The 24,414-nt window shown below is 48.5% G+C and overlaps 1 protein-coding gene across 1 annotated transcript in view; it reads right to left on the bottom strand.

Annotated features, from left to right (window-relative positions):
• MYO5B (myosin VB) overlaps positions 1 to 24,414 on the bottom strand; it is a 334,133-nt gene that overhangs the window by 125,960 nt on the left and 183,759 nt on the right. The window contains exons 5-9 of the mRNA XM_034995772.1: positions 17,319 to 17,475; positions 10,832 to 10,975; positions 9,441 to 9,522; positions 3,909 to 4,016; positions 106 to 215 (exon numbers count right to left, since the gene is read on the bottom strand). Of these exons, the coding sequence (XP_034851663.1) occupies positions 106 to 215; positions 3,909 to 4,016; positions 9,441 to 9,522; positions 10,832 to 10,975; positions 17,319 to 17,475 (601 nt within the window). The remainder of the gene's footprint in view (positions 1 to 105; positions 216 to 3,908; positions 4,017 to 9,440; positions 9,523 to 10,831; positions 10,976 to 17,318; positions 17,476 to 24,414) is intronic.

Genomic DNA, 24,414 nt, shown 5'->3' with positions numbered 1-24,414 from the left:
ACCTATGAGTGTCCTCTGAGTGTAAAGACACATTTCAGTTGTATCAAACTCTAAGAGCTGAATAAATTGTGTGTGTTTTATCTTGGGTGCTGGTGTGCGACTTACTGATACACTACAGGAATCACCATCACGCTCAGCCTGAATCTCCACGTTTCCGAGGTGCAGGATAGAAGCAATTATCTTAAAAATGCTTATCTGATGGGACTCTCTCACTCCTGGGGGGAAAAGAAAAGAATGACACTCAGCATCCATGGTAGGATAGAAAGGACATTTTACCCTTTTTTAAAAGACTTTTAAAAAAGTTTGATTTTTCCTTTCTGGGCCAATGACTCCTAAAACGATCCAGGCTCCTCACCAAGTAATTACCACTGCATAGTAACAGCTCAGAGGGCAAAGGGGCTCCCCAGACTAAAAGGGAAATATCCTCACTCTGATTGTCCTGATCAAACCAGATGGGTTATGCTACCATTTTAACCTCTCCAAGAGCAAAGGAGAGACAGCAATCATGCAGACTCATTTTAAACTTCATTTCAACCAAATACTTTATGGAGGTTTTTATGAGTTTAATAAGAATGGTCATTTATCTACAGCCATTTCTCTCTGAACACAATAACCAGCAAACATCTGTGTCCCACATCCGAAGTGCCAACTGGGGAGGAAGTGGAGGAAGTTCCGGGAGCACTGCTGGCGGAGATGGACAAGCCAGCTGGCTCTCGGCCACTGCCGAACGGGGCCACGCCCCACACTCCCTCGCAGGGACCGCCACGCCTGACCTTGAACTGCTGTGGAAGCGAGCATCTACTGCCACAATGACTTGAGCACATAAATCATCAAAGACACGGATCATTTTGTACAGTTGATATTTAGCTTTAAGACATCATTTCTTTCTGAATTGCAAAAGATTAGACCTACAGAAAAAGGCTACAGAGTAATAGGACACCAATCACCCTACCACTCAGTTTAAGAAATAATGCAGTGGTCCCCCATCTTTCTCTCCAGCTGCAGTTATTTTTAAAGGCAATAATTTACAGTCTTAAAAAAAAAAAAGTCTGACACCTGTATAACTGGGAGATAAGGCTGGACTATACTGGGATTAAAAACTATCCACAAAGTGGACAACCCAAGCATGAACTAGACAAATTAACTCTCGAGTTTGCTAATGACAGAGGACTACTACTGCGTAAGCTTCATAGGAGCTGGGATTTACTTTTTAAATTTGTTTTAAGTTTTAAAATATACAAAGAAATAGCAATATAATGAATCCCTGTTCTTGCCTTGGCAGATAGGTGCTCAGAAACCCAAATAATGGAACTGCACTGATGACGGTTACATAGACTGCAAATGTGTACAGAAATGCACGAGCCGTTCAAATATCTGGTTTTGTTTAATTAAAAAAAATAAACAGCTGGAGGCCAAAAAATTTAGTGTAACTGAGTAAGACGGAAAAAAGGAAGACCGGTTCAAGTCAGAGGTTGATACCCCCAGACAAGACAGGGGGCTTGGTGGTGGTACCCCCGCGTGGGGAGTAAAGTACTGGGCTTTCGATCAGAGCTCAGTGGGTCCTGCTCCCAAATAGGTCCTACTAGTCAGGAAGTGGGTTTTGGACCATCCCAGGAGGGACAGATCACTTTTCTCTCTCCTTCACTTTTTCTTGGGAACGAATGCTTTGTCCATTTCCAAAGCCTTCACCACACTGTCATGGTAGGAATTGAAGTAGTACACCTTGAATGACTACTGAATCCTAACAATAGTTAGGATGGCTGCACTATACTGGCCAGAAAGCCCCTTCTTTATACACTATCCCAATAAGCAGTACCTCGCTATGACAAGCAAAAAACCGAAAACCAAACAATAAAACTGAAGGAGTAGAGCAGGGGTTGGCAACCTATGGCCCATAGCCCACGGCGTGTTTTTATGAATGAAGTTTTATTAGAAGAGTCATGCCCATTCATTTACGTTCGTCTATGGCTACTTTCACACAACAGTGGCAAAGCAGAGGAGCTGCTTCCAAAGAGCGCATGGCTCAAAGAGCCCCCGTTATTTAGCATCTTTCCTTGGAGAAAAAGTGGGAGTTATATTGAAGAGTAGGGAAGAAAGGCTTATTTCAATAGATTCTCCAATGCCATTTGCTTTGTGAATGAAAGCACCCAGCCTCCTCGAGCCTTGGAGGGAACCGCCTGCTCCTCGGATCAGCGCCTGCCCACTGCTCACAGCAGACTCCAGGGGCCTCCCTCCTGCCTCCGGTCAAACCGGGCAGACTGTTCCCCTGCTTGGCAAGTCCCCTCCAAACCTGCTCCCCAACTGAATAAAATGATTATGGGACACGGGAGAAGTCAGGGGTGCCAGTTGTCAATTTATTATCTCTCCGTTTACAATCCGCCCTGCTTTGGGGTACCGGAGCGAGACCCGGTGAACACTTCCCCTTTGCCCACTGGTGGAATGGTCAGCTTGGTCAAAGAGCACTGTAGTGACCGAGCCGCAAGAGGACATGCGTGTTCTTGGTTCTGGTCCTCCACAGTTCTGACTCATCGCGGACGAGCCACCGCGGTGCCCTCAGGCCATGCTCTCCTCATGAGCAGCTGCTTCGGAGACTTTCTGGTCCCCCCACATGCCACGGCAACTGCAGGCTGCCTTGCAGACCAGCAATGGCCCACGCCCTCTGGCAGGATTCTTCACCAGCAGGCTTCCTACTCTTGTGGTAACCACATGTTCCCAGAAGTGGCTGAGATCTCAGCCAGTCAACAGTTCCTTTATCAGCTGCTCTTCCTTGCCCTTTTGCACCTACTACTTCTGCACCCCTAAAGTCCTCTTATACCCTTTTTATAATCATCAACTACTGCCCTAGTTGATATTTTTCACTGGAATAACCAGTGTGGCTTTTAGGTCATTATTTCATGGGTACAAAAGACAAAGTATTTCTACCCACCGGTTATCCAGAGACATGAAGAGCACTCAGATTTCAGCCCATGGAACCCTGTGTCTACCATACAGAGATTAAGGTGTGTCTTGCTTGGCCATGTTTTATTTGGACATTGGGTAAGACTGCCCGGATTCCCACCACAGAACCTAAGAAATGCGGCTCTGAAGTAGTCACATGACTCAGAAGGCAGATGTCCACCTCTGTCAGAGAAGGGGCTGGGGAAAAATAGAAGGGCTGTCCTGAGCTGCTTCCTGAGTTTCAGGCTGACTTCCCAAGCTTTGTTTTTTCTGGCTGCAGGTTCCAGGAATTAACTCATTCAATTTCCCAGTTAAGAAAGGCTTGCCTTCCACTTTACCACTTAGGTTCCTCTTCCTCAAAAATGGCGGGGAGGGGGGGAGGGGGCGTTTTCTCTCACTCTATTGCCCTTTATGCCCAGAAGGACATTTGATGTTAGCCAAAAGGCTGAGTAGCAATACCAGAAGGACAGAGAGATCTTGAATTCCACGGTTATGCTCTCTGTGGAAAAAGTGGTAACGGAAAGGACACTGTATATGTGAGAATGCTAGCAGACCTTCATAGTCTGCTTCCAACTTGGATCCCAGGACATTGGTACATGGGTTGGTTTGGTCCTAAAGACATGCTTTTTCTGCTAGAACACATGGCCTCCAAACCCAGACCGCAGCACGAGAAGATGTGGCTTTCTCCTTTTGCTCCACTGGCTTCAATGGCCTGAGGAAGTGGAAAGGGCCACTTTGCAGTGCCTAAGAGCACGACTCTCAAACCTTACTTTTAAGACAGATCAACAAAGGTACAAGTCTTAAACTCTGGAGTCTGAGGGTTGGGATGGAGTAAGAGTAAGACAACATTCACCAAGGGCAACAGGGCTTCTCATGGGCTTACGAAAGTTGGCAAAGCAGGACACTGTCGTGCTTTTCTACTCTCCATGAAGTCAACTGTCTGGGCCTTTTCCCACTCAGAAGCTGCTTACCCAGGAGTGTGAAGGCTTGTCGTGTCTTCTCAAAGTCCTCAGCATCATCTATACCTTCAATGCGTGTGTTTCCTCCCTGCGAGGTATAGAAGAAGTCCTCTGCGCACGCTGTGGGAAGTGAGGAGGAAAGGCATCAGGCATTGGAGAGAAGCTCCATCCCGGTTTACCCACAGATCACGATGCATGAGGATTTCTACTCATCCCAGACCAAAATTTTATTCCCAGCTAGATGTGCAACCCTTATAAATTATCTTTACTGACAACAGCAAATGGAGAGAAACCTGGATAAGGAGGCACAGAGCATTACACTATGCTGACAGAATGCATTGCTGTGTTTGTATAAAACCAGTATGTGAAAAACCCGTGAACGTAAAAAGTCATAGGTGGTTCAGTTTACATGATTCACCACAGATTTGCCTTTAAAAAGGATGTGAGGGGCACCTGGGTGGCACAATTAAGCATCTGACTCTTGGTTTCAGCTCAGGTCATGATCTTGGGGGGTCCTGGGATCGAGCCCCATGTCGGGCTCTGTGCTCAGGGTGGAGTCTGCTTGAGATTCCCCCTCTGCCCCTGCGCGCACTCGATCTCTAAAGTAAATAAATCTTAAAAAAAAAAAAAAGATCTAATATACAGTGAGATGTACACCTACCCTAAAATCACAGACTTCCATAACTGTTGATAAGCTTAGTATGACAACCTCATTTGACAAAGGAGAGGCACTGATGTGCCCAAGGTAACATGGTTTTTTGTTCATTTGTTTTACCAAGTTAGGGCACCCCTGAGTTCCTCAGGCACGTGAACAGATGCAAGTTGAGACCCTCAAATGTTTGTTCTCACCTCCAGCTCAATTCCTCTCAGTCAGGCCTCTGATAACAGCCTGGGGGACAACTGGTTAGGAGGGGCCCCGGTTCTACCTTAGAATTCAGAGCCAATCTTAGCAGAGGGCAACAATGCACCAAGACCCGGGTAGCATCCACGCGACAGGCTTGGAGGTCGGCATTCAGGGCAACAAGTGCACCTAATCAGAATTCTTCCCCCTCCCGAAAATAACATTTTCCACAAAATACAGTACCTTTGTGTAATACAACCCCGCCCAGTGTTCAGAATTTCTAAATGTATGATGTTTGATTTTGACAAGACACCAAAGCTGGACACTGATGTTGTTCTTCTCCTGTAAAGACTAGTAAAATTATTTCCCCTTGTGTGCATGTGGTAAAACACATGTCAGTTCAACATGCTTAGATACAATTTCATTGCAATGTCCAGTCTTCCTTCAACACCTTGATCTGCCCCTGTGACCCCTCACGAACTTCTCGAGTCTCCTTCCTTGCTCCACTCCGACTACCGCTGCCCATGTCTGACGTCCAGCATACATCTGTTGTCCGCGGACTGTTGCCAAAGACTAAACCCGTCTTCCTGCTCCTTCAAACCCACTTTCACACCGCTGGTAACTCTGATCACACTGCACCCCCTTTGAAAGCCTTTTAGAGACCCCCTCTCACCCCAGTAGCCTCAAGACAGAGGTCAAAGACCCTCAAAGAACCTCCTGGGCCCTTTGTGAAGCAGCCACGCCCCTTGCCCCTCCAGACTCAGGGCTGGGCCTTCCTTCCCCATCTCTTGTCCCTGATCCACCCATTTCCTTACCGTCATTCCTCAGCTCTACCCACACACCCCCCCATCCCCCGCAATCCAGGCCCACAGAGGCCCCACCTACCTCTCCTTTCTGGTCTCTTCCATTTCCCACCTTGCATCCTCTGCTCCAAGCCACACTCCTCCCGTAAGTGCACACTGCCAGGCCCAGCTAGGAAGTGGCCCAACTCAGACCCAAACCCTGCCTCACACAACCCGAGCTAGACCATCAGGCTACACTGCCCACAGGCATGGAGAGCAGGATATCAGCCGTAGCTTATGAGGGAAGGCTTCCTGGAGGAGGAACCCAAACCCTGAGGAATAGAGGCACTTGAGCAGGGAGAGGAAGGACTTCAGCACCAGGCTCGCAGACAGCCACAGCAAAGGCAAATGGTTATGAAGGAAGTCACGTAGGTCTCTGTGGAAGATGCTATGTTCAGCTCTTTTATATAGAACCCTCCTCCACCCCCACCCCACGAGCTCTGGCACAGAAGAGTTTCGAAGGCTTGAGAAAAGCATTTTTCCTTTTCACTCACCTTTCAAAGTACTTCCTTCGATGATTTTTGCAGGGTCCACAAGAAGACGACTGAATTTATTTATTCCTATTTTTCAGCTAGGCAAACTGAGGAACTAGGCTTTGAAGGGATTACCCAGGCTCTCCCAGACTTTGGCCAGCCTGGGAGCCCATTACTTGATCACCCTATTGTGGAGATGTTATGACATGGTTTTGCCATAAACACAACCTAACTCGTTATCAGAAGCTCTCAGCTGACACACCAGAAAAATACACAAGGCACCAGACCTCCCTGCTGGAGGAGAGGCGGCATTTTCAGCGTCTACCAAGACCCCTTCATTGTCAACAGCCAGGGCCCTCCTGCCTGATGTTCTGAGTCAGACTGACCACCCACCTTCCCCACTGCTAGTTCCCAAATTTGGGCCCCACAGGGGAACTTCCTCCGGCTGGGGCCCACCCGGGTCAGTCACAGCTTCACTCTACTAAATGATCTGAATCCAACCGAGATCATCATCTCCTTTCAGGTGTGCAATCAGCTCTGTCACCATCACACTCCAGGCCCTAGTGAGAGACATCCCAGCAGGAGATAGTCCTCAGCCGTCAGCTTAGCTGCCCTGGATCCTGGCTCTACTTTCCAGCCCGTGAAGCCAGCACTGCCTGTCCCATCCCGGAGCAACATCTCTTGTCCTCCAGTTTGGGTCTCCCTTTTTCACATTTCCAAGGAGATATATACCACAAAGTCCCCTAGTAACTGGCTCGCCAGATAGACCCTGAACAGTGTACAGATCAGACCGTGTACAGCCTACAGAGGAGGCATGAGCCCAGTGCTTAGAGCAGAGGACCATCGGGAGGCTTTGCTCCAACTGTGCAAAGCAGGAGAGGCTGTTCAGACTGTCAACACACCCATGGAAGTGAAAAATAAATAATTTATTCCTTATTACCTGAAGGCTGTATTTAAGTAACTAAAAGCCCATTACACCTCTTTTTACCATTATTTATTCACACTTCAACCAATGATTCGCGGGAGTATTGTTGTCGTTTTTTAAATGTCATCCTGAGGTCATTTTAATGCAACAGACCAGCACCAACAGGGCAGAGGGAAGTGCGGATGGCTGGAAGTGTGGATGGAGTGTTTCTCCACTCTCAATTGCACAAAGCCCTCACTGGCCAAGGGGTCTTGCCGAGACTTCTGCACACTTGAGGAGCATGTTCTAGGTGAAGACAAGGGGGGAGGAGGCAAGGCAGTCTACCCACTAGGAACCACTGGCTAGTCCTTCATTTACTTCATGTTTCCAACCACTCAACCAGGGTTATTGTGGAACTGTCAGGCTTCAGTGCTCACAGCCAATGCACCCACGAGGCCAAACACGGCCTAACCCTGAGCACAAGAGCTCATCAATGCCTCTGTGCTAAGATGTTCTTGAAGGGACAGTGCAAGAAACTGATCAGATCAGGTAGTTTTCAAGTGCTCCAGCTGGGGGCCCAAGGAGTCTAACATCCTATTGCAATATAGAATAAGGAAAAGCCACCCCTCCCCCCCCCTTTTTTTTTTTAAAGTTCAATACCCTTACTTAAGGGCAAAAAAAAAAAAAAAAAATTAGGAGGATTTCCCTGCCCCATACCCTCAAAGTTACATTTGGGATAAAATGGTCCAAATTCAAAGGCTCTTGCCAGTACTTGTTCATTTTTCTACAAAAATGACATTTGAAAAAATTTTCATCCCCTACAGGCTGGCCCTGAAAAGTCTAGCTGGGCCCATGGCCCCAGCTCTGGGAAGGAAAGAGAAGGATGGCAAAGGCCCTTAGCGTGGCCTGCATTCCTGGTCACCTGTGGCCATAAACCAACATCCGAGCCCAAGGTGCCAGCTCAGAGAGGGACGCATCAAACGAGGCTTGTACCCGTCACTCCCGAGGTGTTTACAGCTTCACTGGGGGAGATGCTGGCTTGCAAACACCGAAGAGAGTACAGCAGAAAAACAGCATAATATGCCCTCCTGGGCTTCCTCCTCGGGTTCTCAATTTACTTCCCCTGGGAACCTTCGGACCCGCCTCAACCACGCTTCACTCCGCGTACTCCGATCCCCTTGTACTGTAATGGACTGCAAGCAAGGCAAGGGCAGCCCCCCACAACGGCTCTGTGCAGCGCTAGGTCCCCGGTGCCCAATATCGCCTGTGCAGGGCTCGGTGAATGAGCCAAGGACCCAGTGCTAAACTGCAGGACCCAGGCACCAAACGCGGCAGGAATTCATAAGCGAGTAAAGCAGAGAGTTAGGAGGCCAGACTGAGGTGTGGACTACCTGGTGCGTGTCAGCTACGACGAACACAGGCTGGTGCCGTCAGAGGTCCATGTGGTGCTGGGCCCTGAACCCAGCTGGCAGTCGGGTCGTGGGCAGCCTCGGCAGTCGGTTTCTCTCGCAGATGCACAAGGACCCACCAACCGCTGTCTAGACACCCAGCTCTTCACACCATCTGCTAGTACTGAACCTCCCCAACCCCCCCTAAAATCCAGACAACAGGCCAGAGATAGGTCGCTTGGCAAACACAGGATGCGACGCAGCCCCCCAGGCTTGTGACATCACACACCTCAGTCGGGAGAGGGCTCTGAGGACTCAGGGCCAAGAGTCCATCAACATTCCTTACCAAGTCGCAGCGCATGGAAGTGGGGAGGCCCCGGGCTGCAAGGAGAGGCCCTCCATCAGTAGTCTGAAGACCTAAAGCCTGCTCGCTCCTCTTGCTTGGCCCTGGCTCCACGTCAACAGCCTCCACGCAAAGGACCCTTGCCGAAGCCCTCAGCCAACAGCATTAGCAGACAAGGGGGGGGGGGGGTTAGACCCCACTGGAAGGCTTTCTTGTTATCTGACAGCTGCAACCGGGTGACTTGGTTGAGCGGCACTTCTGGTCTCTCCATCCCCCCCCCACCCCCAACCGCCCACGTGCGCCACTGGGCTGCCACAGTGCCCCACCTGCTCCAGAGAAATCAGAATGCCCTGGGGCCTAAAGCTCCCTCCGGACCATCCATCTTCATCCTGCCCCAGCCTCTCCCTCCCTCCTTTCCTTCAGCTCCATCTTTAAGTAGGACTTAAAACTCATGGCCACAACGACATGACGTGCGTTAGCTAAATCTCTAGATCCTCATGGCGGGGACATACTGTTTATGCTGTCCAAAGTGGAATCATTTTTCAAAATAACTCATGGAAATTCTTGTGTGCTCTGCGAAATACTATTCTACCCCATGCCTCTTCCCCCCTCAAACGGATTTCTGTGGCAGGCAGCCTGGGGACAATTAGCCCGAGTTTATGGATTGGGTACGGACGCTCAAGGAGGTCTGGGGTAGGGTGGGGACATGCCCACATCGGAGGCAGAGCTGGGACAAGACCCCAGTTTGCATACTTAGTGCAAGCTCTTTGAATTCTGGAAGACTGCCGGCAGCACAGAGCTGGTAGAAGATGTGGTAATTCCTCTCATCGTCTGCCTGGAGGAGGAAACAAGTTGAACAGTTTTAAGGCAATGACCCCTGCAATCATCCCCTCACTCGCTCTCATCCCAGAGTCCTGTGGGTGACACAGGTCAAGACTTGTGCTCACGTCTTCCCTCACGGCTCTACCACCTGCAACTCCCACCTCCAGATGTTCCATTCACGGTTATGCTCCTTCTTCGAGCCTGAGGACTTTTACCTCTCGCCTATTTTCTTTTTCACCCAGAGGATCGCCTCTCCTCCACAAGTGGTGGGTTGGCCAACCAACACACACTTCAGATCTCTGTGCTGCCCAGCTCAGGTTGCACAGACTGTGACTTGCCTGTGGTAGGCTCCCTTTCTCCTCTGGGAGGCTTGCACCTAGTCAGAGCTCTGCCCTTGCCCATCACGTCAGGCTGGGGCAGTCACTAAAGGTCCTAGACAGAGGCAGGACTTATGGCGGACATTCGGGCTACACCTGCCTTAAACTGGCAGAGTGGTGGTGTTGGGGAGTGGGGGGTCAGGAGGCCTGAGCAAAGGAAGAGGAAGGCTTGAGGGGTGTTCAGAGAAGACTCTGGCCAGAGCCACAAGCAGCTGTGACCTGCACCCAGCACAGCAGGCTGTTTCCTTTGCTGCCAGGATATAAGGATTTGGGGCTGTCAAAACAATTTGGGAGGTGGGGAGAAAGCCTGAACAGAAAAAGGGAAAAACTAAAAAAGCTGGCTAAAAAAATCCATTAGAGGGCTGTTAAGCATCAGCACGCCGATGGGCGTCTCTGAGAAGCAGCCGAGGCTGTTCTGGATGTCCCCTTTGAAGGCAGCTGAGTGCCAGGGTGGGAAGGACGTGCGCCATCTCAGGTCAGGGAGGGGACACTGAAAGGGGGCTGGGGGAGGACTGTTTTCAGGCTAAGTAGATGGCCAAGTAGTGTGTTTTGTGTTTTTTGTTTAAATATAACCTACAAAGTAAGAAGGTTCCTGGGGAAGCTGAAGCCCAGAACATTCCCCTAATCCTAAGACTCTCAAATCCAAGAGGAACAGGACTATCTTCTTCTTCCCTGTATCTCCGGTATCGAGCACGGGGCTAGTACATAACAGGCATGCATTAGGTTTGTTGATTGAATCTAAAAACACCACCCACCTGGGAAGATTTCTCGGGTCTAATGCCCATAACATTCACACGAATACTCTTTGATGTAAGGAAAGAAAGCCAAAAGAACAAGTGTATCCAAAAGATGAGATGCTCTCCGGGCACAGGGAGTGGGTCAGGGAGCAAGTGAGCATCACTCGTGGGGGAAAAAGTACAAAAGGGCCCAACTCGTACCACTCACCTGAAAGACCACTCTGGACTTCTCCAGCAGGTAGGTCCTCATGTTGGCCCCAATGATGTGGTACTGCTTATCAAAGCCAATCTGAATATACTTTCCAAATCGGCTGCTGTTGTCATTGCGAGTGGTTTTGGCATTTCCGATGGCCTGCACAGAACACACAAGAGGTATGCAAAACCAGGAAAGCGTTCTTGAGTTCTAGGTGGTATGTGTGGTAGCAGCTCCATGTCCTCTCTCCTCTTCCTTACAGAACCTCCCCCGCTGTTGGGATGGCAATGAGCAGAGCTAAAAATAAAACCTCATTTCCTGCCTCCTTTGCTCCTAAGGATGGCCAGTGAGAGTAAGGAGTTGACTGGGGGACTCTTTCCAGATCCTTCCTGGAATGCGTGTGGTGATGGCTACAGCTGTAGCAGTCACTTTGGGACCATGAAGGAAAGGTCTGAGAATCACAGAGCTCACCACTCTGACACACTTGAGCTACTAAACCAACGCCAGTATCTGAGAGCTCTGAACTTTTGGTGAGAAAAGCAAACGTTCCTGTGCTTTGATCAGATCTCCACGACTAAGCAGTCAAATGTCATTCCCATCTGATAAATGGTATTTCTGAGAAAGAGACCAAAGATCAACACCAACCCCTCTACACCTCATCACTAGATCCTATCAGGAAGACCTCACCCTCTGGATACCATTTCTCATGCAGCTGTAGGGGCACAGTTCAAAACACCTGATGAGAATTTAAAAGTGAGGGACTAAATGGCCTGGGATGATTATTCACTTTCTATAACGCATCACATTACTAATGGATCGGTAATGAATATATTAGTATTTTAATCCCTTTTACTTTTTTTTTTTTTGGTTGCTAAAACACTTGAAAAATGTCTACTATACATTTTCAGTGGTCTACGAAATTTGAGGGACAAAGAGGTTGAAAGAAAATCCAAAATCCAGACTGACCCCCTACCCCTTCTCAGCCACATCCAAGCCACGGAGCTACTAATGTCCCAAAACTATGTAAGGCTCAGCTGGCATCTGTTATTAACAAGGCAAACAGGGCAGCTGAAAGCAAATCCCTACTGTTTAAAAGGTCACAATAACAAATACTCATGAAAATGTCCCACTCCTATTTTTGAGAGGAGGCAGGTGAGGCCTTGAGTCATGCAAGCGTTCACTCACAGAAACCTAAGCCTAGCTCTGCACTACAGAAGCTCTTCAGTCCGGGATCACCTGCGTTCTACACGTCCACTCCCCATCGAAGTCCACCCACTGGGATGTCCCAAATGGGTGCCAAAAATCCAACCTTAATTTAATCAAGCTTCTGAATTTTACTGCCCTTTCACAGGAAACAGAGGACAAAGGAACATGTTCTCAACACCGTGAAGATGCAATCAGCAAAGTCCAGTTTGTGGAACATTCTCAAAGACCATCTAGTTTCAACAAATACACTTCAATGTATTTTCAATGTACATTTCAAAATACTCAAATTCCATAATTTGTAAAATGGCAACAAGAGCCTTTGCCATACCTGACACCACTCCTTGTGATGGCTTAGGGGAAAGCTTTCCCCAGGTCTAAAGATCACAGTTGAAAGGTCTCTCCTCCTTACCTCACTAGGCTGCTTTGAAAAGTGTCAGATCTAGAAGTACTTTAAAAGTATGTAATGGCACCCACAAAGAAAAGAGGTTATTACTACTCAACCCATCAACTCTACCCTAGGACTCCCAACTCCTGTGTGTAAAGGACTCACGTGCAATTCTTCATCTTTTAAACACTTGCTAATTTTTTTTTCTGGTTACCCACGGACTCAGGAAACGTTTTGATGAGTTATTATAGATGAGAAAAGAAAAACAGGTTTTAACCTTCACTGGGTCCCACAGATCAAGAAAAAAAAGCAGAAATGATGCAAGTGGTTACAACGTGGAAAACGAGCAAATGCTATGAACAGGAAATTCACAGCAGAAACTCATATGACCAATAAGCGTTAAGAAAAGATAACCTCAGTGGACATCAGAGAACCACAGACTAAAATGGCAGTCCAGAGGGGCTATAACTAAGAACTCGGACACTACAAAATGAAGAGGATATGAGGACAAAGAAACTCTCCTATGTTGCTGGCTCAAATGGGAACCAGAACCACCATTCTGAAAAGTCACTGGACCTATCTAGTAACACTGAATACACATGTACCTAACGGTTCAGCAACTCTTCTTCTAGACATTACCTGGAAAAATATGTTAAGTGTAGGCGTGAGTAAGCACAAGAATGTTTGGTGCAGGTTGTATTTAGCAATAAAAAAAGAAATCCATCCTAAATGCCCACCAGTAGGGAAACGGATAAAGTGTAATGTACTCACACAATGGGATACTATAAAGCTGGTATAAGTAAACTAGAACATGATTCGTGGGTAAGTTTAAAAGATGTTGAGTGAAAGAGTTGCAAAATGACAAAATATGCTACCATTCACAGAGGACATAAGAGAACCACCTTCTTTGTTGTTTATGCAGATGCAAATACGTAGGAAGATCAAATGGGCTGGAATAATTTCAGTATAACTAGGAGTATACAACAGTGAGGGACATATCAATACGTGGAAGCAGAGAGCAGGACAATTAGCCCTGCCGAGCACAACAGGGATGGCTTGAAGGAGCGTAAACTGACAAGGGTCTTAAAGGCTGAGTAGAGTTTTGCTAGTGAGGAGGGGGAGGGGTTCTAGTTATGGACATGGCCTGGGTCAAGGGACAGGACATGTGAGTGTGTGGAGTGGCCAGAGTGTGCTGGCACAAGAGATGGGCTGAGTTACTCTGGGCACAGACTCGTGTATGAATAGGTTAATAGTTGCAGGTCTTGTTTCTTTAGCTTAAAAGGAAAAAAGTTAAATACCCCAAATTACATAGTAACCGGTCTCAGTTTAGATTGCTTTTGCCCACTGTACCTCCAGTCTCCCCTATCTCCCAGGATGGGGGCAGTCTCTAGCTCCTAGACTTGTGTGCTGCAGACTCTGGGCACCCCAAGAAGCTCCGTGACCCATCTGGCCCAGACGTGGTTCTGCCCCTCCTCTAACAGTCTCTTGATTACCAATATCCTTTAATCAGTGCAGACTTGTGAACAAATCACCTCCGGGATGCTGGCAAGCTCTTATACAGAACAGGGTCAGACAGCTCTGGTGCTGAGAATAAATCATCCCAATCCACCCTCAAGTCACCTTTAATTCAAACCACTGTCACTTAGCGCAGGTCGCTGGGGATTCCACTGCCTCGGACCGTCCTCCACTCTGTCTCCCCAGGAGGCGGCCACAGAAATAATGAGATGGTGCAGGAGCAGAGCTGACTGCTTGGTTGGGAGGTGCCATTCTGCGCCGGGACAGAGGCAGAGTTATCAGGAATTGGTTGGCCCCTGATGAAGACGGGCCGTGTGTTGCCTCTGACCCTCTGAGGAACCACAAAGCTGACGGGGCTTCCTGACACAAGGGCCCACCTGGACTCTTGTGAACAGTCAGGCGTTAGCAGTGCAGAAGCTGCTCTTTCTCAGCCCAGCAACACTTTCTAACTTGCCCAGAGTCCTTCCTGGCTACGATTCTTCCTTTCCGTATTTCTCTCCAAGATTTCTCTCAAATGGAACACTTAAAAACTCAAGGGACAGTCTCCATGATGACCAAATTCTGTCAGTTGACAGAATAAGCCCTAGGGAACTACCCATATTGTTTCCAAAGTAGCAATTTGCACAAGGTAGAAATTGAATATTGTGAGCCCAAACCACTGCACCATTTATTTACGTGACATCACGCATTGAGGAGGCTGCTCCGTGTACACACTCCTCCTTTAGACCTTAGCAACTGAACCACATCTCGTGGGTTTCTCGGTGTGCATGGTGCTCTCCCATTTCTCCCATGCCAAAGTACTCTGAATCCCCAGCAGTGCACCAGCCCATTCAGGACATAAGAGATACTGACAATGTTAGGTTATTTTAGACCACTATCATTTAAAAACCATTCCCCAGGCAGGGACTCGGATGCTTGCATGCCATTGTTCAGTGGCATTATTCATACTAGCCAAGAGGAAACCCAAGTAGTTCATCAACAGTGGGATGGATTAACAAAATGTATTATCCAAACAATATCATCCAACCATAAAAAGGAAGAGGGTACTCCTCCATTCTACAACACGGATGAACTTCAAAAACACTAAGTGAAGTCAGTCAGACACAAAAGAATAAATACTGTATGATTCCACTTATATGAGGTGCCTAGAACAGGCAAATTCATGGAGACAGAAAGTAGCAAAGAGGTTACGAGGGTCTGGTGAGGAAGAATAGGGAGTTATTCTTTAATGCGTACAGTTTGGGATGATTAAAGAGTTCTAGAAATGGATGGTGGTGATGGTTGCCTAACACTGAATGTCCTTAATACCCTTCAATTGTTCATTTAAAATACTGAAAATGGTAAATTTTATGTATGTTTAACAACAATTAAATCAATTAAAAAGTCTTCCTGTGTCTCGTACATGTTTAATAATGGGGTGATCTACCTTCATTAAATTCTCACCTTAACTAAAATTACTTTGTCCAGGCACCAGAGATGTAACAGATTTCTTCCCTTATCTGTTTTGCCCAGAAAAATTACCTCCTCTACTTCTAAAAGAGGTAGCACTCTGGGTCTTTGAAACCTTATTACCTTAAAAATGAACTGGGTCTTTGAAACCTTATTACCTTAAAAATGAACTGAGTTTTGAAACTCAGGGGCAAAGGAGAGGCTGAAAGCCTGGTTTCACTCCCATTCGAGATGAAACATGATGCTAATCATAGAGTACGATCTTAGTGCCTCGATTTAGGTGCACAGATGGTCCCGGGTAGGCCAGGCCATAGTCCACCATCACATTCTGAATCGAGGCCATGGCCAGGCCCGCACCTTGGGTTTAGAATACATGCTATGAACAAACGGGCCACTAACTAGTTGCAGGTCTGACAATATTAATGTGTTTGCAGCCAATAAGGCAGTTCATAAAAGAGCTCAATGATACGGAGATAAGGCTTATTACTATTATATTCAGTGAAAAAACTATAAGGAAACATACTTAATGTGGAGGAATTATCAGCAGGCTGTAGAAAGGCAAATTTGGGGGCCCCCTAACCAGACCTTCTGAATCAGCAACTCTGGAGGGGTAGGGTCCAGCAATCTGGGTTAAACAGGCCCGCCAGGTGACTCTGATGCACTCAAGTTTAAGAACCATTGTAAGAGAATGAAAGTCTTTTTGTTCATATCTTTTTGGTAAAAATGCCTCCAACTGTACGGCCCATTTTCCAATTTGCTTTTGTTGAACTGTTAATATGTTATGCCCTGTTACTCAACAGAGAATCAAAGTTCTCCAGATAATCTAACTGTGTAGGCAGATTATACCCACAAAAGCAATGAATTCCTATGAACTGAGACTCCGTATTCAGTCATGCAATGTGGTAAAGGGGGTGGGGTGGGGAGGGGATCTAGGAAGGTCCAGGCAGGTTCTTGTTTCCCCCAGCTCCAAAACAATCTGAGAGATTAACCACCTCGGTGACTTGGGTCTTAATTGATGCGGCTCAAGGCATTGCAGAGAAATCTGATACTATCTTGGCAGCTTTTGGCCTCAACTCAATTTCTTCTTCCTAAAACCAAGGAGCTGCCCTGGGCTGGCAGGGGTCTGATTCCCATCAGACTGTAACCCAGACGATAATCAAGAGCCTCTACTTCAGAGGCAGGCAATCAAAGCTGGCCCAGGGACTGCACACCCATTTAGATCTACTTTATCAGAAGTAAGTGTTTATGGAGGAAAGGGAGAGAAAGAGAGAAATAGAGTTCTGACTCTAAAACATGGGAAGTTACAGCAAGACCGAAGTTTTAGGAAGTCTCTCTGGCCCTGTACCTGTACTGACTGAGCTGAGGCTGGGGAGTCGAGATACAGACGGAATGCCCCGGCCAGTTCATGCCATCGCAGGTAACTGCTTCCTGACAAGCAACAGATTGTGTGTTATCACAGAGCTTTTGGCTCTACCTTCCCCCCTCCCCATAAAATAAAATGTTCAGCTCTACCTAGCCTCCCTCGCCCATGCACATTGCCTTCCTGATGCAGCAGGCCCTCAAAGCCCCGGACGGTTTGGGCGAAGTGCGGATTTGCTGACACACGATGGCAGCAGGGGAGGGAAGAGCAGCAGAAGTGGAGGCAGAATGGAGGATGCTCACTAGAGCATTCAGCAGAGTCCAGGGATAAGGACGGCATGAAGAGGACACTCCATCGGTACTGGGGCCCTGAAGGATGCTACCAGGTGAGATTACTCCCAAACCTGTGGTCTTAGGGGCACCTTTGGCATTTCTTCCTCACCAGGAGACAAGGGGCTCTGCAAGAAAGGCATGAATGTGCTTCCAGGGACTCTAGTGAGCAACCGCACGAGGCTGGCCAGCCAGCAGTCTGGCTGCCAGAGGAAGGAACTCTAGCCAGAAAGGCCAAGTGTGTTTGGAAGGCTTTACCTCCATGATGGGACTGGACGCCAGGACCTTCTCTTCGATGTTGGTGTCACTGGCTGATCCACTCACTGTGGCAAAATAGCGCATGGCATACTTGGCTGACACGGTCTTGCCGGCTCCAGATTCCCCGCTGACGATGATGGACTGGTTCTTCTCATCTCTGGAAGGGAAAAAGCTCTGGTCAGTGGCTGGCCGTGGAAAGGCTCTGTTGCCTCCCAGAGACTCTGTTAACAAAGCCCTGAGCTCAATCAAGGTCATCTCATCTTCTTTGAGGGATAAATATGAGGAATAGTGTTAAGATAGTCTGCTCTCCCTCCCATGCTTGCTAAGAGCCACAAGCAGGAGAAAGGAGAGTTCAGAAAAGGGCTTACCAACAGCACACACCCTTCCTAAGGGCCCTCAGGAAGGGACATGTGGCCAGTTGGTCATGATTACACATCCTCCCTGGATGCAGCATCCCCCAACCTGTTTCTCTATGTACGTGTATATATACACATACACATCCTGAGATTTTACATATATGCCCCTTCAGGTGCATATTCTCACCTTTGATTCTGTGGCATGCCCATCCTGTACCACTGCATGAGTTACAATTTTTCAAAAACAAGGATCTTTTCCTCTCGTGTTTGAGCCTAGCGTGCCACTAGAGTTTTGAATTTCTTGTTCATATAGGTCATAAAAGGCATGCTATTAACCACCAGACTGATCTTGCTTCATTTATCAGAACAGCTATCAATTGCAGTAAGAGGGATTTCAGTAAGACTAAATGGAAGGCTGAAAGAAGATACTCTACATCAGATAAAAATGCATCTATATTTATCCCTTTAGAATAGATAGCAGAATGACAGGTAATGCAGAGAGCAGCCTATCAGATCTCTAAGGAACATGCGTGTGCAAGCACAAGGCACGAACAAATGTGTGGGCCACAGATTTGGCAAATGAATTGCTTATAAGGGCTATAGTCGGCCACCTACATCCAGCTCGCAGATCCACGGCCGGGAAGGCAGGCACTCTGCTCTCAATCTCCAGTCCCTCTAACAGTGCATGGCACAAAATGCATGCTCCTAGGGATTAACCGGAAACCCCCCTTCCTAGGAGCGTGGAAGTGGGTTTATAACACAGGCCTCCTGGCATCGGCCCACTACCTACACCAGTTCCTGGGGCTTCCTGGGCAGAGCAGGCCACGGCAGAACGAACAGGGAAGCCACCGCAGGCTGCCTGCCCCACCTTGCTAATTATCCACACAGGTAGACTGTGGCTTTCTCAGCACAGGAGTACGAATGCTGGCCTTGCTTTTTTTTTTTTTTTTTTTTTTTTTTTTAAGATTTTATTTATTTATTTGCGAGAGAGAATGAGAGAGAGAGAGCACGAGAGGGAGGAGGGTCAGAGGGAGAAGCAGACTCCCCGCCGAGCAGGGAGCCCGATACGGGACTCGATCCCAGGACTCCAGGATCATGACCCGAGCCGAAGGCAGTCGCTTAACCGACTGAGCCACCCAGGCGCCCCTGGCCTTGCTTCTGATCTGGTCCGACAGCCAAGAAGTACGGAAGCAGTGTGAGGACACCGATGTCAACTAGTTGAGGACTAGAAAGATAGGAGAGATCTGGGCTGGGGCTGGGAACACTGGGCAGACTCCGCTGTGGTAGCTGGGCTGAGGAAACCCGAACCGAGAGCCACTGTTCAAGGTCAGCAAAGGGCGATGGGGTCTCAGCTCACACAAACTGTTGTCATCAGATGGGGAGGGATGGGAGTAAATACAGGTGTCTAGGGCAATACCACTGAGAAAATGGGGGGGGGGGAGAACCAATGGATCATCCAAATTGGGTCTACAACCAATTACCTGACAACATATGTAAACCCTACCTAGTATTTGGAGAAATAAGAAGTGGCTTGCTGAAATCCCTTGTAGTTCTAGAAGCCTGTGGATGATGCTTGTATTTCCCAGGTTCACTCAGTTTGATTTTATAGGACATCCACCAGACCCCAGGGATGACGACAGGTGCACCTCTCCTCCCAATACTTCATTATCAACTCCCTAGAAAATGGCTCAGAAGCACAACCCTCCTGGATGATTAAGAGTATAACCGGCTGGACCTCCAGCCCTGGACCATGAACCTCTGAAACAGACCCGAGCTTGATGCCAGCTTCACAACACGCCCCGTAACCGCAGGAACTGAATTGCAGGAGCCACACCCCCAGGCCTGATGTTTTGCCTCAGGTCCCCACATTCGACCTACAATAATCAACTGATGAGCACAGGATGCGTCTGAGCCTTACTCCTCAACAGAGGGTCACACGGAAAGGAGAGAGAGAGACTGTCCGAAGAACTCAAGAAGCCTCCTTGGGAGTAAACATAAGGATGCTAGGAGAGTGTGACCCAGAGCAGCAGGGGCGGGGGGCAGGGGTAAGCGCTGCCTGGCTCCCTGCGGCAACAGCACATACACGCCAAACTGAACTGCGAGGAGACAGAGAACACAGTATGGTCGGCACAAGAAGGCACAGACCCAGGACACGTGCCACTTTCCAGCCGCAGCGTCAAGATGGGAACCGCTCTGCGCATCAGTGGGAAATGACTGCAGGGTCAGGCACTGGGCTCAGGAAAGAGAGCAGCTCCTGCAAGAGGCAGAGAAGCCTGAGGAGCAAGCAAGTATTCCAAAGTCAGTCATCAGGAACTCAAGAAGTGGGGCTGGCTTACATGACAACAAAGTGTCAGGAACTCAAGCGACGGAATCAAGGTGGGGAAACAAGAGGCTCTTGAGCGTGGGGAAGGGCGGGCAATGGCCAGCAGGGCAAACTGCTGCCTTATTTGATGGATATTAGATGTGATACTGACATGTAGACTCAAGTCAGGTAAATTCACCTCTTCTTAGACCAACAAGCACCTTTTGACACCTTCCCTTAGACCATTCTCAAATATTTTTAATTGAAGATTTTTATGTAGCTCCCCTGCACTTCTGCATACACCAGTCCCTCCCATCCCTAATTAACTGCCCGGCTAGGTGCACAACAGGTACACACATACGCTATTTGGTCACAGCCTATAAGCTGGCCTTAGGGATGATGGACAACAGCCCTCTCTTGTTCTATGTATATTAGCTTTACTTCCAACTCAAACAACTGGCAACCAGAATACGGGCATTAGAAACAAACTTGAACCTCATTTGCAGTAATTAGCTAGCTGACTTTGGACAAGGTCATTCACCGATTTGACCCTTGGTCACCCCAGCCCAGTCCCTCATGACTAGGAGGCCCACCTCCTGCTTGTCTTCGCGGCCACCTTGAGGTAGGTACCCAGGTCTCTGATGCATCCCCACACTCCTGCCCGATTGTGCAAAGCAGTTCTCAGGTTTCTCCCAATCAGAACAGCAAACTGCTCACTGCTCGTTGAACCAAGTCTGAACGCCTTAGTCGAGCATTTGGAACCCTCTACAACGCACGCCCCCAACACTAAAACCCTTCCCTAGTGTGGCAGAACAGTGCTACAGACAAAACTCTGGGCTTTTAGTCTAAGGACCTGGCCTGAGCCCTGGTTTTGCCACCAGCGGGCTCTTTGGAAACCTTCACACCACGTTGCAGAGCATATACCCATCTCCCTGATTTGCTGCAAGACTGAGGAGATGAGCTCTACACTGTGTGTGGGATGATGGGAGTTCAGCCAAACTGGACTACCGGTCTCTAAAACCACACCCCTTCCCAGCCCTGCCATGTGTGGTTTTCCTTTACCTGACCTCACCTTCACCATGGACTTTCTCTCCACGCAAAGCCCGCTCCATCCTGCCTCAGGTGGCCCAGCAGGCTATTATTTCCCTGTCTTCTAAAGCCCACATCATTGGCTTTGGCTTTGTACCACTTTTAAGACACTGTCACATTCCCCCTTATATTGATATCAGTCCTATCATTTTACCTGTGTGACTTTGGGTCATTTCTTTCCTCCGGGCTTCTGTCTCTTTACCTCTAGAGGACAGGCTGTGACTTGGGACTCCCCAAAGGATCTCCTCCGTCTCTGACACTGGAGGATTCTACCACCAAAATCCTAATAGGAAGTGTGGGTGGGGGAGAGCTCCCCATTTCAAATTCCAGTTATTTAGGGCTGGTTTGGGGTTAGAAGTTTTTAAGTATGGAATTCTACCCAATATCCTTCAAAAACATAACTCATATATAGCTCCATCCATTCAGCCCAATTATAGGCAGGACTTAGCTGGCAACTTGGGTCCATTTGCTTTTCAATGAATTATTTTCTCTTAAGTCCAATGGAATTCCCTTTAGAAAAAGAAAACGGCCAAGGGCTTTCATATCCAGCTGTTATTCAGGTCCAGGCTGTCTTCAGGGAAGTATGCAGTAGCCCCAACAGGAAAAGTCACTCAAAGGCCTGTGCCTCAGACAAGAGCACAGCATCCTAAGGCACCTAGCCACCCTCCAGCATCCAAGCAGAACACTGACAACCAATTGACAACCAACCAACCCCCCCCCACACACAGCTGCTCCCCCATTTCACACTGGATCCTCTCCTTTGATACCTGAAAGGCAGAACTATTGCTAAACCACCTCTTGCAAACATTTCCTACCAAACCGCTGCAGGGCTTTCAGCTCCCTGAGCAAGGTCGATCCCCACCCCCTCCCCATTTTGGAGGGGGCCCCCCCGGGAAGTGCAGTGGAGGCAGATGGCTGTTAAGGCACCTGAGGTTGCTCCACTAAAGGAAAGCCCTGCTGATCAGCCGGACACTATAGGAACTTTAAGAAATGCTGCTGAAATGTTGTCTTGTTTGGGTTTCCTGTGGAGAATGATTGGTCACCTGTGGCCTCCCAATCAACAACATGTACACAGAATGCTCAGGGAGACGCTGTTCCAGCTGACTCTGATGGAGAGAAGCCCCGGAAGAGCTCCAGAGCAACCATCCCAGCTGGGACAGGCAATGCCAAGTGCCCCACCCGTGGTCCTATGTGGCACCTCTGTCCTCATGCCTGGCCCCGTGTTCTAGCAGCCACAGTCCACCCACACTAGTCACTGAATTGAGAACCATGGAGGGCAGACACTCACTTTAACCTTGAATCCCCGGGGCTCCTGGCACCAAAGCCTCTCTGTCCACGCCCCCCCTACTGTGCCTTCTCCATGTAAGTGGCACTAGCCCCCACTCCCCGATGATAGCCACAAACCTAGGAATCATTGTCCCTACTTCCAAGCTCCACATTAGCAAGTCCTATTGCGTTATCTCCCAATGCAGTCTGTCCCCTTCTCTGTACATCTCAGTCCTGGACATCACCACCTCGGACATGCGTGACAAGGGCAGCCTTCTGACGTCCACTCCCTCCTCCCTTAGCACACCCTCCTCATGTGGCCTCCTGTATGCGAATACTGGATCACATTTCTCCCTGGCTTTCTGCCCTCCGAGAGCCCAGCTCTCCTGCGCTTAAAGCCCAGTTTTTCACCGTCACTCTTCCCTTTGTTTGCTACATTCCAGCCACACAGGGCTTCTTTACCCCCTCCTACTTTATAGTTGCCTGAAGCTTTTCTAGCTCAAACTTTATTTGATCTCACAACTCTTCTTAATGCCTGGTACTCAATCACACTCTGCCTTTGGCAGCTCTTGCATTACTGCTCTCCAGTGCAATTACTATTTACATCATGCTCGGATGGCATGCAACACTGTTAGCCATGCACCCCATGCTTAGGATTCATAAGACTACTGGGTGCCAGTCTTCCCATATTAAAGAAGATAAAGCTAAAGTTTAGAGAAGCCAAGACATATGCCCAGAGTTCTCAGCTAGTGACACACCAAGCCCAGGCTTCCACCTGTCTGCCCAATTTCCCAATGGGCTGTGCTGGGACAGAACTACCATTACACTCCTTGTGTAAGAAAGCATCCCTTAATGAACGTCCCCCCCAGAACAAATCCAGCCTTCATATAAGAGATGAGACTTGAATCAGGCAACCTTAGCACTAGTTGGCTTATGACTTCAGCTGAAACATGGCTTCTTCAGAAGCTCTTCCCTGACCACCTTGCCTTCACAGCATTCGCTATACAATTTACTAACGGTTTACTCGCTCTCACCCTGGTCTCTCCCACCAGAACTCAAGTCCCACGATGGCTGACCTCAGATGCAGGGGCCTGGATGGGCAGGCCAGCAGCTGGACTGTGTGAAGACCAGAGCCCCAGCAAGGACCATCACGTGGAGTGGTCCATACAGGCTGCGCTCAGCAGCTGGTGCCCCCTAGAGTTGTGTGATTTACTGCCCACAAAACCAAATTTGGTGGTCTCTGCCCTGTGCTCAGCCTCCCATGCTCGTTCATGGGAGGGGGACTGTGGGAGACTGAGTCTCCAGTTCAACTATTGGCCTGACTCAGGCTGAGAAAAAAGGAAGAGGTGGGAGCAGCATCTGCTAAAGCACCCCCCCGCCCCACCACCTCCCCAGACACAGTGCCATTGCCCAACAGGAGGAGGGGAAGCCTGGCTAAGGCCTAGTAGGAAGGACACCCTGTCTCTTAACACATCATTAAGCCCCTCCATCGTTTCCTCCTCTAATGACAAATCATCCAAAAATTTGGGTGTCAGTAGAATGTATTCTGTTCACTAATGGGATCATCAATCTGTGTCTTGCCTGTCTGTTGGGTCTCTATATTTTCAACACCCTCATCACCACATAGATTATCTACTACAGTTTAAAAAAAACTACACTATAGGGGTGCTTGGGTGGCTCAGTTGTTAAGCAGCTTCCTTTGGCTCAGGTCATGATCTCAGGGTCCTGGGATGGAGCCCCGCACTGGGCTCCCTGCTCTGCGAGGAAGCCTGCTTCTCTCGCACTCTCCCCCACTCCCCCTGTGTTCCCTCTTCTCTGTCAAATAAATAAAATCTTAAAAAAAATAGAGAATGGGGAGTCGACAAATTTGTAATTAATTTTTGTTTGGGGCACCTGGGTGGTTCAGTCAGTTAAGTGTCTGTTGATTTTGGCTCAGGTCATGATCTCAGGGTTGTGGGATCGAGCCCCACATCAGGCTCTGCACTCAGCACAGTCTGCTTGAGATTCTCTCCCTCTGTTCCTCTCCTCTGCTCATGTGCATGTGCTCTAAAATAAAAATCTTAAATTTTTTGTTCAACAAAGA

Source organism: Mirounga leonina, unplaced genomic scaffold, assembly GCF_011800145.1.
Source record: "Mirounga leonina isolate KUSES-001 unplaced genomic scaffold, KU_Mleo_1.0 Mir_93, whole genome shotgun sequence".
Classification (NCBI taxonomy): Eukaryota; Metazoa; Chordata; class Mammalia; order Carnivora; family Phocidae; genus Mirounga; species Mirounga leonina.
The sequence above is the reverse complement of the archived record's forward strand: the minus strand, read 5'-3'. Positions and strand labels throughout refer to the sequence as shown.